Source organism: Castor canadensis, chromosome 8 (genome assembly GCF_047511655.1).
Source record: "Castor canadensis chromosome 8, mCasCan1.hap1v2, whole genome shotgun sequence".
In the NCBI taxonomy this organism is placed as follows: domain Eukaryota; kingdom Metazoa; phylum Chordata; class Mammalia; order Rodentia; family Castoridae; genus Castor; species Castor canadensis.
Genome location: NC_133393.1, coordinates 132,573,087 through 132,586,137, shown reverse-complemented (window position 1 = coordinate 132,586,137; position 13,051 = coordinate 132,573,087). Strand labels below are relative to the sequence as shown.

General features: G+C 44.4%; 1 protein-coding gene across 2 annotated transcripts in view; it reads left to right on the top strand.

Annotated features, from left to right (window-relative positions):
- The first annotated feature begins 4,446 nt into the window (after nt 1-4,446).
- The window catches only part of Tmcc3 (transmembrane and coiled-coil domain family 3), a 269,620-nt gene continuing 261,015 nt past the window's right edge, over nt 4,447-13,051 (top strand). Inside the window, exon 1 of one of the 2 annotated variants that reach the window (XM_074084134.1) lies at nt 4,447-4,553. In XM_074084134.1, coding sequence (XP_073940235.1) covers nt 4,545-4,553 — 9 coding nt within the window. In that variant the 5' untranslated portion in view covers nt 4,447-4,544. Of the gene's footprint in view, nt 4,554-5,055; nt 5,078-13,051 lie in introns of those variants that run through there. The other variant, XM_074084144.1, reaches the window with a different exon arrangement.

Below are 13,051 nucleotides of genomic sequence, written 5' to 3'. Positions count from 1 at the left end.
ATCCATTTGTCAGTGGTGGGGCATCTTGGCTGTTTCCATAACTTGGCTATTGTGAATAGTGCCACAATAAACATGGATGTGCAGGTGCCTCTGGAGTAACAGTCTTTTGGGTATATCCCCAAGAGTGGTATTGCTGGATCAAATGGTAGATCGATGTCCAGCTTTTTAAGTAGCCTCCAAATTTTTTTCCAGAGTGGTTGTACTAGTCTACATTCCCACCAACAGTGTAAGAGGGTTCCTTTTTCCCCGCATCCTCGCCAACATCTGTTGTTGTTGGTGTTGCTGATGATGGCTATTCTAACAGGGGTGAGGTGGAATCTTAGTGTGGTTTTAATTTGCATTTCCTTTATTGCTAGAGATGGTGAGCATTTTTTCATGTGTTTTCTGGCCATTTGAATTTCTTCTTTTGAGAAAGTTCTGTTTAGTTCACATGCCCATTTCTTTATTGGTTCATTAGTTTTGGGAGAATTTAGTTTTTTAAGTTCCCTGTATATTCTGGTTATCAGTCCTTTGTCTGATGTATAATTGGCAAATATTTTCTCCCACTCTGTGGGTGTTCTCTTCAGTTTAGAGACCATTTCTTTTGATGAACAGAAGCTTTTTAGTTTTATGAGGTCCCATTTATCTATGCTATCTCTTAGTTGCTGTGCTGCTGGGGTTTCATTGAGAAAGTTCTTACCTATACCTACTAACTCCAGAGTATTTCCTACTCTTTCTTGTATCAACTTAAGAGTTTGGGGTCTGATATTAAGATCCTTGATCCATTTTGAGTTAATCTTGGTATAGGGTGATATACATGGATCTAGTTTCAGTTTTTTGCAGACTGCTAACCAGTTTTCCCAGCAGTTTTTGTTGAAGAGGCTGCTATTTCTCCATCGTATATTTTTAGCTCCTTTATCAAAGATAAGTTGCTCAAAAGAAATGACCCTAATATCTTTGAATGTGATACTGCAATAAAAATTTTGCTGGGAATATGCTTAATGGCCTCCTGGTAAGTATTTCCAGCCCCTCATTAATTGGCTTACCTCTCTGGTTGTGTGTCCTACAATTTCCTAAGAGATCTGGTCTCTACTGTCACCACCTCCATGATATTGTACATTCCACTGTGAGAACATTCTTTATTCCTCTAATCTTGTACTCTTTTCAAGCTAAGGACTCACCTTGTTCAAGAACCCTCTATTAGGTAACTCCATTGCATTATAGCACAAGAATACCAAAACCAGCTCCTGCATTTCCACTGCTTTGAAAAAAATTCGAGGGGGTGGGGGAAGAGAGAGAAAGAGATTGAAGGAGGAATCTGTGTCCACCTGTTATTGCTTAATCTCTTGGGCTCTGGAATCAGAAAGATTTGTTAAATCTTAATAGGTACATAACCTTTGGCAAGTTATTTAATATTGATAAATCTTGCCTGATCTATCATCTAGCCTTTACACAGAGGAGATACTATCTTGTAGGGTTTTGGGGAGGATGAAACAGATTGCTACAAGTAAAATGGCTTTTGTCATAGTGTCTGTCTAGACTCTGAAAGTGCTCAATCCAAGTAGTTGTGATAAATGTTCTTGACATTATTCTAGATGTTTCAGGAAAGTATGGATTGATTCAACCAATAATGTGAATGTATGTCCTCATAGAAGGTATTTTAATAGATGCCTTATGAACAATTCTAACTAAAGAAAATGACAAAATAATACTTCATTAGTAATGCAATTCTAAATGAAGGATGACAGACTGGTAGGAAATTATAGAATTGGTTGTATTTCTTATCTACAATGAGCAGGACAACTTGTTTCTCTTTGACTATTATGAGAAATTGTAAACCGGTTCCTTTTTGTTCAACTTTATATCAAATGCCTATTTTCGTTAATAATTAATGAGAAAAGTAGGCTGATCTTCAAATGGTAGGGTACTTCCTACTGTGTTGAAGACATGGCTCTGTGAATCCAGCCTGAAGAGCCAGAGGGATCAATGCCATTGTGACCAGTGGAGAAATTACACACTTAAGAGAACAAAAGGACAAAATGTACAGTGTTCTCAAGTATTAGGTGATTTTCAAGGAAACAAAGAGTTTAGGAGGCTCATGGAGGTTAGGAGGCTAACGGAGGTTTGAAAATATGAAAGATAAAAGTATCATGAAAACACTCTGAAAATTCTTTAAACATACGAAACAAAGACCATTTACCTTGTGTCCCTCCCCCAAGGCAAAGAGAAAGTCTGATTCAATCAAGTCTCACTTTTAAATTAGTTCTTCAGGTTAGTTATGAGAGCACTGGAAACATGAAGATTTCCATAGACAGGCTCCTGAATGTGTTGCATGAGAAGCTGAGGTGTCATTTATTTAGTAGAGTTGAATAATTTTCTTGGTTTCTGAAAGAAGCTTAAAAATTATTCAGGTTAATGCTTGAAGATCTTAAAAATTACTTAACCGAATTTGACCCTTCCCACACACAAGGATTTTATTCAAGTTTGGTTGGTAAGGAATGACCATTAATTGGATTAGCTATTGCATTCACAAAACAAAGAACATTAATTAGGAAGAGGAAAGGGACCTAGTGTCACAAACACTAGCATGAGCAGTGTTAAAATATGGGATTATTGGAAAACATTAGACAAATCAATGACTTTACTAACATCATCCCTGCAGCTTAAGATTTCCCACAATGCTGAACACAAAATACTCTCAACGTAATACTGTAAAACTTGAACTTTACTGCTGGATAAACTCTTAATACATCTTCTGAGTCCAAGTCTTCATTTTACAGATGAGGAAACAGTCCCTAAAGTGGAAGAGACTAAAACTCATGTTTTTACTTCCAGCAACTCCTTTCCACTGTGGCACCTCTCACAGGAAGCAGAGCACAGGAGGGGAGTGTTGCTAAGTGGTAGTTAAGTGAATGGGGTGCCTGAGTTGAAATCTTGGCTGTGCCATTAATAGGCTACATGACATTGGGCAAATTATTTATCCTTTCTGAGCCTGAGTATCTCCCTCGGAAAAAATCATGGTATACTTACTTCACATAGGGTTGTGTGCACTGCAAGTAATAACACAGGTAAGCGCGTGGCTCATAAGTACACTTATTAAAATTGTTATTATTTCCTCAAAGGCAAAACATCTGAAGAGATTCATATCAAAGGAGGGGGGAAAACCCACTATAGGCAGATCATAAAATAAAATCAAAAGGGAGGTAGCAGGCTTCATTAATTTCCTTTCTTTACTTTTCCCTCCATGACATCAGTCACTCCTCCCCTTATCTGTGCTGATAAACACCAAAGAGAAATCCAGACAAAATGTGCTCATTCATTAGATCATTAAGGTACTTAGTCTGTGTAATATCACGGTCTCTATAGTGCTGCTGACACTCTATCAATGCTATAAAATTATAAGGCTATTTCTTTGACAGTGGTGATAAGTGGTGATCTGCCAGAATCCTTGGCAGCCAGGCAATGGAAAAGCCAAAACATTCATCAGAGGTGTTTATGCACCTCCCAAGCCTTTGCATTCCCACCGCTGTCTGCCTGCCTACCTGTCACAGCCCGTTTTGAAAATATAAGCGTCCTTGTATGCTTTTCAAACGATCCTTTGGCAAACAATGGATATATATATTTTTTTGTACCGAATCCAAGCTGCCTTGACTTCTGTACTGTTTGCTTTACTTTATTCACCAGTCTAAACAGAAGAGAGAAAAGCCAGGTTCCTTCCCGTGAGCCCCTCGCATATCCAGCCCTTGGTCTTGCGGATTTGGATCCTGCACGCTCCCAGCTCATAGGTGCGCAGGCTTTTCATGATCAGGACCACATCCCCGCACCGCCGCATCTTTTCCCCAGAAGCGTTAGCATGTGGGAATGAGCTCCCCACCCACTTTGTGGTTTGGGGAAGTTGGAATGGGGGCGGGGAGGCCGTTTTTGAAAACCCTATGCCCACTGGGCTTGCCAGGGAGACCTGTGGGTTAGGCAGCATCGAGACGCGGACCAATCTCCTGCTGAGCTTCGCCTGGATGGGACCGGGCGGGCTCTGTCCCACGAGGTTGTCGTTCCTCCAGCCCGGGGTTGGTCTTAAACTCGCACCCCTCCTTTCTCCCCAACAGGCTTGGGACGGCCAGGCACGATCGCAGAATCTAAAGAGTAGGAACGGACATTAATCATGGAGGAAACCAAAGTTCTTGCAGGGGGTGTGAATTCCCACCTCCGCTGTCCTCCAAGCCCCTCTCGCTCCTCGTACTTGGCCCCAACCTTCAGCGGTAACTTTCCAGCCCAGCGCTGGGGCCGCGGAGATTCCGGTACCGGCGGGAAGTCGCGGAACAGGACAGGGCCGGCGCCCGGGCTCCCGCGCGGGACGGGCGGGGTCGGGTCCCGAGCCGCCGCCGCCGCCGCCACCGCCGCCGCCGCCCGGGCGCGCCCCCGTCCCCGCCCCCTCCCGCTGTCGGCGGCCGCGGCGCACGCGTGTGCGGGCGGGGGCAGCGCAGAGCTCCGGGTCGGCGGTGCGCCTCGCCCGCCCTGCCGGTCCTGCCCGCCCTGCGCCCGCGCCCGGCTCGGACCGCCCCGGCACCATGCGGAGGGTGAGTGGCCGTCGCCCCGACGCGCCAAGGGGGCAGGGGGCAACTGCGGCTGACCGGGAGCGGCGGGAAGGGCTGAGGCGAGGCGGTGAGACGCGGGGGGGGCCCTGCGCTGGGAGAGTTGGGGGCGCCGGCGGGGAGCGAGACCCCGGGCCCCCGTCCTCTTAGCAAGGCCTGTGTCCGCGCCGGGGCCACCAGGGGTCGAGCGACTTGGGCTGCCACCGGCGCCCCGCCCCCGGAAGCCCCGCACGTCCCCCAGGCTCGTGTCCCTGCTGCTGCGCACCTCGCTCCTTCTTCCAGAGCCCCAGAAACTTTGTGGGCGCCGGTTGGCCTCCCTGAGCACCCACCCCAGTGGGGATAGAAGGGAAGCCCCTAGTGCGGATCAGCGGGACGATAGGGTGGTGAGTGGCGGGGTGGAGAGGGGAGGTGGCCCTCTCTTGTCGCTGTCGTCTCGAGATGCCCTGGAGAGGCTTAAAGAGCCGAGCCTCCGCTTCCCCGCCGACGGGACCCCGCGCGAAGTTCCCCAGGTAGGCCCAGCCCGTGGCTCTGGGGGACACCCTCGGGTGCCGCGGCTTCCTCAGCAGCAGGTGCGAGGGGTCCTGTGCCCAGCCCTCCCCCTCAGCCAGAGCTCTCGATGGGAAAGTGAACAGATAAAGGCTCAACCTCAGGGGTGGGGGTGGGGAGGGGCACTTATCTTTGGAGCGAGTCCAAACCTGTTTAGGTGTTTCTGGGGCAAACAGGATTCCAGCCAGGCTGGCCAGCTAGAGCACAGTGGGACAGCCAAGAGCCTCGTTCTCTTGGAGGGTGCCTTCTAGTTGAGAAATGAGATAATTCAGAAGTACATAGGGCAGCACGCAGGCTCCAGTGCAAGTGGATCTCACCTGTCGGATGCTAATATGCATGAAGGTGTTGGTGACTTGTTAGGTTACCAGTCCCATTGTGCCCATCCTTTCTCCCTGCGGTAGAGGCTGCTGTGATAAAATGCAGCATCTCTGCATTTATAATGTAGAAAGGGAGTAGAGGAAACTTACAGAAATCCTATCACCTCTCCCAGATGTCCTTAGACCAACCTGATGACAGGTTGGTGCTAAGAAAGGGGTGGATGAGTGTTTTCTGAAAACATAGGCTGAAGAGACATGGTAAGAACACATTAATACTCCTTTCCCAGCAGAGTCTGTGCATTTCTCTGGGTTGGAGTTTGGGGTGGGGCTTATGGTAAGGTATGTGTTTGCTTACTGCTTTGCTCACTTGAGTGGTCCTTTCAGTGACTTTTGTCTTTCAGATGCTGGATTGCTTCAAAGGGAACTCTGGTCTTTTTGTTGGTAGGGCTGGAATTAAGTCTTCCCTGTGTATGTGTGCAGGGGGTATCGAGCAAATATGAATTGGTTCCAGCTGCCTCTGGAAATCTGTTGCATGGAAATTTACCTGGCTTACCTTTGGAGCGAGTCCAAACTTGTTTAGGTGTTTCTGGGGCAAACAGGATTCCAGCCAGGCTGGCCAGCTAGAGCACAGTGGGACAGCCAAGAGCCTCGTTCTCTTGGAGGGTGCATTCTAGTTGAGAAATGAGATAATTAAGAAGTACACAAATGTATGGATAATAATCTTAGATAGTGATGAGTGCTGGGAAGAAAATAAAGCAGGATAATGTGACGGAGAGTGAGCTGGGGAGGGAAGGAAGCCTTTTAGCATGGGTGGTCAGTGAGGACACTGAGGAGCTGACATTGAATTGTGAGGTACATGATGAAGAACAGTCAGCTATGTGAAGGTTTGGGAATGAGTGTTCCGGATGAGGAACAGCAGTGCAATGGCTCTGAGGCAGGAACAGGTTAGCCTGTGTGAGAGACAGAATGAAGGCACTGGGCCAGAGCAGAGTGGAATGAGGAGAGGTTGGAGAGAGGCATGGGCTTTGTTGGTCACTGTAAGAAATTTGGATTTTAGCCTAAATGCATAGGGATGTTATTTAAGGAATTTTTAAGTAGAAGAATAGAATGATGTGATCTACTTTGTTCTTTTAAAGGTTTCCTTGGCTATTGTGAGTGGAATGGATTGTGGAATGGGATGGTAGTGGAGAGGGTGTAGGAGTGATGGAGAAAGGTAGAGTCAACTGAGCTTGCCTATGTGAGAGGAAAAGAGAGATGGAATTCCTCTTATATACGCCTAAGGTTGCTAATTGTTGGTGTGTATGTTGTGTATCGGTCAGACTTTCTATCACTGTGACCTGAGAGAAACAATTTAAAAGAAGAATTTATTTTGGCTCATGGTTTCAGAGGTTTCAGCTCATAGTCTCTGGCTCTGTTGATTCTGGGCCCCTGGTGAGGAAGAACATCACGGTGGCGGGAGCATGTGCCAGAGGCTGCTCACCTCTCTGCACATGCAGCCAGGAAGCAGAGAAGGGAATGCAGGAAGGAGCCAGGCCAAGACATAGCGCCCAAGGACATGACCCCAATGACCTCTTGCCCCCAACGAGGCCCCACCTCTGCTTTTCACTGCCTCCCAATAATTTCATCATATTATGAATTCTTCAAGGAATTAATCTACTGATTAGGTCAGAGACCTTATGGTCCAGTCACTCCCCAAAAGCCCATCAGCTGGAAACTAAGCCCTATGCATGTGCTTGTAGAGGACATTTCATGTCTGCATGGCAGGAGTGTTTGTGTGCGTGTGGTGCACGTGCGTGTGGGTGAGGGAGAGGGAGGAGAAGAAAGTGCCTGCACCTCAGTTGGAATGCCCAGTGATACTGAAAATTGCTAACTCTCCATGAACATTTATTGTGTGCTCCACAGGACACTCTCAACAAGAGTCCTGTGAAGTAGCAACCGCTGTCACTATTTTACAATGAGATAACAAGTTCAGAGAGGTTGAGTATGTTAGGCTGCTCAGCTTGGAGTTAGAATTTGTTCCTGGGTTTGCCTGACTCCGAAGCTGTGGCTCTTGCTATCACTCTGCTACCTATAAACTTTTTGTTCTGCCCTAGACCATTTCTGGTTCTGGAGAAGCAGAGTTTGGCAGATGCATATGGCAAGCTTTCAACTGCAGTAGATCAATGTGAGAGAGAGAGAGAGAGAGAGAGAGAGAGAGAGAGGAGCGAGGAGCGAGCGAGCCTTGACAAAATGAAAATGATTACTTTCACTGTGTTCTTGAATAAAAGAGAAGGTGGATAGATATACAAAGTAGAAGTTCAGGAAATGCCCAGTACTTGGGTTTCTCTTAAGAGAGGTACTATGATAGGAATGTTTGTGTCTTCCAAACCCTTAAGTTGAAGTTCTGCCCCCGAGGGTGATTGTATTAGAGGTGGAACCTTTGGGAAGTGATTAAATCATGAAGACCGAGCCCTCACAAATGGGGCTAGTGCTCTTATAAAAGAGGACCCAGAGAACTGCCTTGCTGTTCCGTGATAGGAGGACACAGGGAGAAGTCACCTAGGAACCAGAATACGGGCTCTCACCAGACGTTGAATCTTCCAGAGCCTTGCTTGGTCTTGGACATCTCTGCTTCCAGAGTGGTGAGAAATGTGCTTCTGCTGTTTAGAAGCTATCCAGGCCATGGTATTTTGTTGTAGCAACCTGATACACTAAGACAAGAGGCTGACTTGTACATTACCATGCTGCCAGTGCTTTGAAACTCATGTCACAAGAGCTGGTAAAACCACATGGTCAAGTCTTTTGTTACCTCTCTTCACAGAACCATAGTTTTGTTCTCTATTTTTAGATCCAGAATGAGCTATTATTTCCTGTGCATAGTCCAGAGTTTGAGAGTATTGACTGTTTTAAAACTTTATTGTGTTAGAAAGAGTTAGAAATCAGATGCAGATAAATAATTATAATAGTAGCTACCATTTATTGAATGCTTTCCTTGTTCTGGGTATCTACTGTCTCCATTTACACGACAATCTTTTCAGTTAAAAATTAATAGGAGATGCATTTGTACAATATAAAATTCAAAGATATGAAGAGGTTTATAGTGAAAATACTTGTCTCTCATGTTGCCCAGCCAGTTTATTCCCTTCCCCAATGTAATTGATATTAGACCCATTTCTTGTATCCTTCCAGAATAATCTATGCACTTACAAGCAGTTATATATATTCATAGTTTCATTTTTGCATACAAATGGTAGCACATAAGTACACTCTCCTGTGCCTTTTTTTTCATCATACAACATGATCAGGATTTATAGATCTACCCATTTTCTTTATAGCTGCATATGGAATACCTTTATAAGGATATATAGCACTAGAATTGGTTGTTCCTGGTATTGTTTTAATGCTGCAGTGAGTAATCTTACACATACTGGATTTTGCATGTGTGTGAGCACATCTGTGCCATTAATTATGTGGAATTTCTGGGTCAAGTAACATGAACACTTATTTTGAGCAGGTAGAGCAGTGGAGTGTAGGGATTAAGGGCACCAATTGCCTGGGGCTGAGTTTTGGCATTGCTGTTTACAAACTGGGCAAGTCACTTAACCCTTCTCTACCTCAGTTGCCTCATTTGCAAAATAGGGAATATAATGGTAGCTACTTAGTAGGTTTGTATCAGTTTGTACTGTATAACAAATCGCCCTAAAACTTAGTGGCTTAAAACAATAACCCTTTTGCTTTAGACACAAGTATGTGGGTTGGCTTGGTGGCTTTTCTCACCTAGGATAACCTAGTAATCTCTGCTGGATTCTCTTTTGCTTCTGTGGTCAGCTCCTGGTCATCCAGAAGCTGGACAGTCTAGGATGGTCTTTTGTCTGGTGGTTGACAGATGAACTAGTCTTTGGGAACCCCATTTGGGCAGCAAGGGATCGCTTGTGCTTCAGTAGAGTAGCTCAGCCTTCTTCACATCATGGGCCTGGGTTTCACAGAGCAGCACCAGAGGTATAGTATATATTTGCTGTTGTCCCATTGACCAAAGCAAGTCACAAGGCCAAGCTCAGAATCTGTGTGGGAGGGGACCCTCCAAGGAAAAAGACACAGTGAAGGGAATCATTGCCACCATTTTTACAACCAATCTACCACATAATTAAATAAGTGAATATTTGTCAGGTGCCTGCCATAGTTCCTGGCAGTTTAAGTGCTACATGAGTTTGTCAAATTAAAGAAAAGAAAGCATGTGGGTGAGAGAGGTATCACCAAATTGCCTTGGTAGAGATTGAACCAGTTTATACTTCCACCAGTGAGAGTGAGAGTGCCTTGTTCCCTGTTTCTTCTTAGGAACTTAACCAGAGTAGTTTATCCTTGCAGAGGCAGTGTTCTTATTCCCATTTTGCAAATGAAAAAAGTGGTGCTCATGAAGGTTAAGTCTTTTTTCTGATGTCACAGAGTCAAGCTAGGCTTTGAATCCTTTGTCGGCCTGACTCCAGAGCACCTCTGTGTGTCTTGCTGCCCTCGGCAGCCTCATATTTCACGTCTGGCATTTCTGTTTCACACCTGGATCTGACTGGGTTGAGAGGGATCTGTTAGTCTGTTGAAGTCCCTAACAAGTGATTTTGATTTCAGTCTGGTCTATTGAATTCAAAGTAAAGTGTCCACAAAGACAGTGGGTTCTTTCAGGACCACAAAGGGATGATAAAGGGACACCTGTCACGTAGCCTCTTTGAAGTCAAGGAAAGAGGCCAGTCTGGCCTGATTTTGTTTATACTTTCTTGCTTTGCATTCTTTACATTCTTTGGGTTACAACCCAGGCATTTCATTCCCCAAAGAGGGAAGATGGAAAATAGGAGGCAGTATTTCTTAGTGGTTCCCCACTGATCTTGGAAACTAACCATCTGGGTTCAAATCCAGCACTGCTCTTTGCTAGCTGCGATGAGACTGGTTAACCTGCAGTTTTTCTGAGCCCTGAGTGGCAATCTGTGGACTATTATTATTGCACAGCAAAGTATTTTGCTTCTGTTGTTTCTGTTCTGTTTTACATCCCTTCTCCTTCAAACTGTTCCTATGTATCTAGATAGGTCTAATAGTGAGAATGGGTAATGTTTACCAAGCTCCTTTTTTAAGCACCTTATGTGTAATTAATCATTTAATTCTCACAACAAGCCTGTGAAATAGGTGCTATTTGATTTCCATTTTCAAGTGAGGAAGCTAGACACTAATGATTAAGTAATTTGTCCAGCACACCACATTTAATAAATGACGTAGCAGGAGTTTTAAACCAGACATTCTGGCACCAGAGTCTGTGATCTTAGTGTTTATGCTAAAAAAACAGGATGGAAGGTTGAGGATTTAAAACTGAGTGCTCCTGCCTTGGATAAATGCTGGCCATCTCACATCTGGCAGCAGTTGAGTTCATCCAGCTGTGATTTAGACCGAAAATCCCAGCACGCAGAAAATAGAAACTTTCAGTCCTTTTGCCAAAAGCCTTTCCACTTCAATCCTTGTAATCCTAACAGGATTTCAGGCAGTGTGCCTCCCTTCTGAGTGAGACACTGTTGAAAAGTACATGGGGCTTTTTTTTTTTTAAATTTGAAAATCAAGCTGGTTTTGATTCTTGCCACCTCTTGCTTCTTTTGATGGACTGCCCTGGCAGCCATGGCACTGTCTGCCAGAACAGCAGGAGAATAAAATGCAGACACTGCAGATAATGTATACTGTTCTAAGTTGAAAATTGTGCATATTTCCAAGGCAAAGGAAGGAACTGGGGCCTTTCATAGGTGTTATTTGCTTGTAAACCAAATTTAATGTAACATTCATTAAGCATTTAAAAATTGCCCTTCTGTTAAGTCAGTGTGAGTGAGTAAGCTCTGTGTGGCTCTGAGCTCACGGAGTTGCCACTGTCTCCAACAGACAGTGAAACGGTACTGTGAATTGTGCTACATACTGTTGCAAAGGAGGACTACAGTGCTGGGGCCTTGTGGTGGAAGTTCCTTGTCTTGTTGGAGTGGTTCCTAGCAGCCTTCTAGAATGAGGTGAACATTTAACAGAGACTTGAAGGATGAAAAGTGCATCTAGAGAAGAAGGAGGAAGATTGTATTCCAGGTAGAATGTATAGCATATGCAAAGAAAGATGAGAGAGGAGCTGCACATGTGAGGAAGTGAAAGGCATTCCCAATGGCTCGGATAGATGGATTTAGTGTGAGGGAGTGAGGGCAGGAGTTGAGAGTGGAGAGGCCCGGAAGGGGCCGGGTCAGGAAAGCCATTAAAGTCATGTTGAGAAGTGTCTTCATGGAATGGAAAGCCACTGGGAGGTTCTCTGCAGATTTTAAAAATAAAATATCTATTTCCAAAGGTTTCTTTGGCTACTGGATATAGAATGGGCTAGGTGAAGGGCAAGTCTAAAAGTGGCCTGGACCAGGGAGTTGGTCAGGGGAATGGAGAGACAACTTCTATTCAAGATGGACTTTGGCAGTAGAATCAAGAGGAGTTGGTAACTGATTGGCAAGAACAAGGGAAGAGAGAGTGGAGAATGACTGACTCCCAGGTTTTTGGGTTGGTGAGACTGGGTGCGTGGTGATGCTATGAGGCACAAACGCCGGAGGGAAAACCAGGGGGTGGGCCTTGGGTGGGATGCTTCTGTTTTGTACTCTTTGAGTTGGAGGTACCTTCAAGCCATTCTGGTAGCCTTGCTGAGGTCTGAGACTTAGAAGAGAGTTTTGTTTAAATTTATGAATTTATGACAGTGGGATGTAAGTGATACTAATAGAAGTCACTGGAGTTACAGAACACTGAACAGAGAAGCTTCCCTTGGGAAGCTTATTAAAAATGCAGATTTCCTAGGCTTTTGATTCCATAGGTCAATAGCCAGAAACTGGGATCTGCACTATCCAGTAGAATTGATGTTGTGCATACTGACACCCAGCTATTTCAGTCTATGATGTTCACATTAAAAAGGAGGGGGGGAATATTTAATATGTAAAAAGGAATAAAGAATAATACATTGACATCCACATGCCCACCACAACTTAAAAATAAAAATTAGGATAAACTGATGTATATTTATAAAATGAAATACACTTAGCTATGAAAGGAAAAGACCACTATATGTACACCAACATGGATGGAGCTCAAGTCTGACACAAAGGAACACATAGTGTGTGATTCTATTTATGTCAAGTCCTAGAACAGGATATACTAAGTTATGTTATAGAAACCAAAACCAGTGATTACCAGAAGGGATTGACTGGGAAGGGTCATGAGGGAGCTTTCTGGGGTGATAGAAATGTTTTACTTCTTGGTAAGTGTGAAAATTTAGTTGGTCAAAACTCACAGAATTGTATATTTAAGATCTATGCTTATCACTATGTAAATTATATTTCAATACTCCAATAGAGGTGGAGCTTTCTGAGTACCTTCCATGAAGGTGTTTATTCACTTAACACTTGTACTATATATGTATATATCCTTAAGCAATGTATACTATTATTTTACGTGTCTTTTAACTTTATGTATATATACATGTATGTATCACAATGTATACATGCATGATATGTTGTGAATGTAAGTATGTATGTATTCTTTTGTAATTTGAGTTTTTGTTCAATATTATATATGAAAGATTCATCCATTTGTTACCAGTAGCTGGTC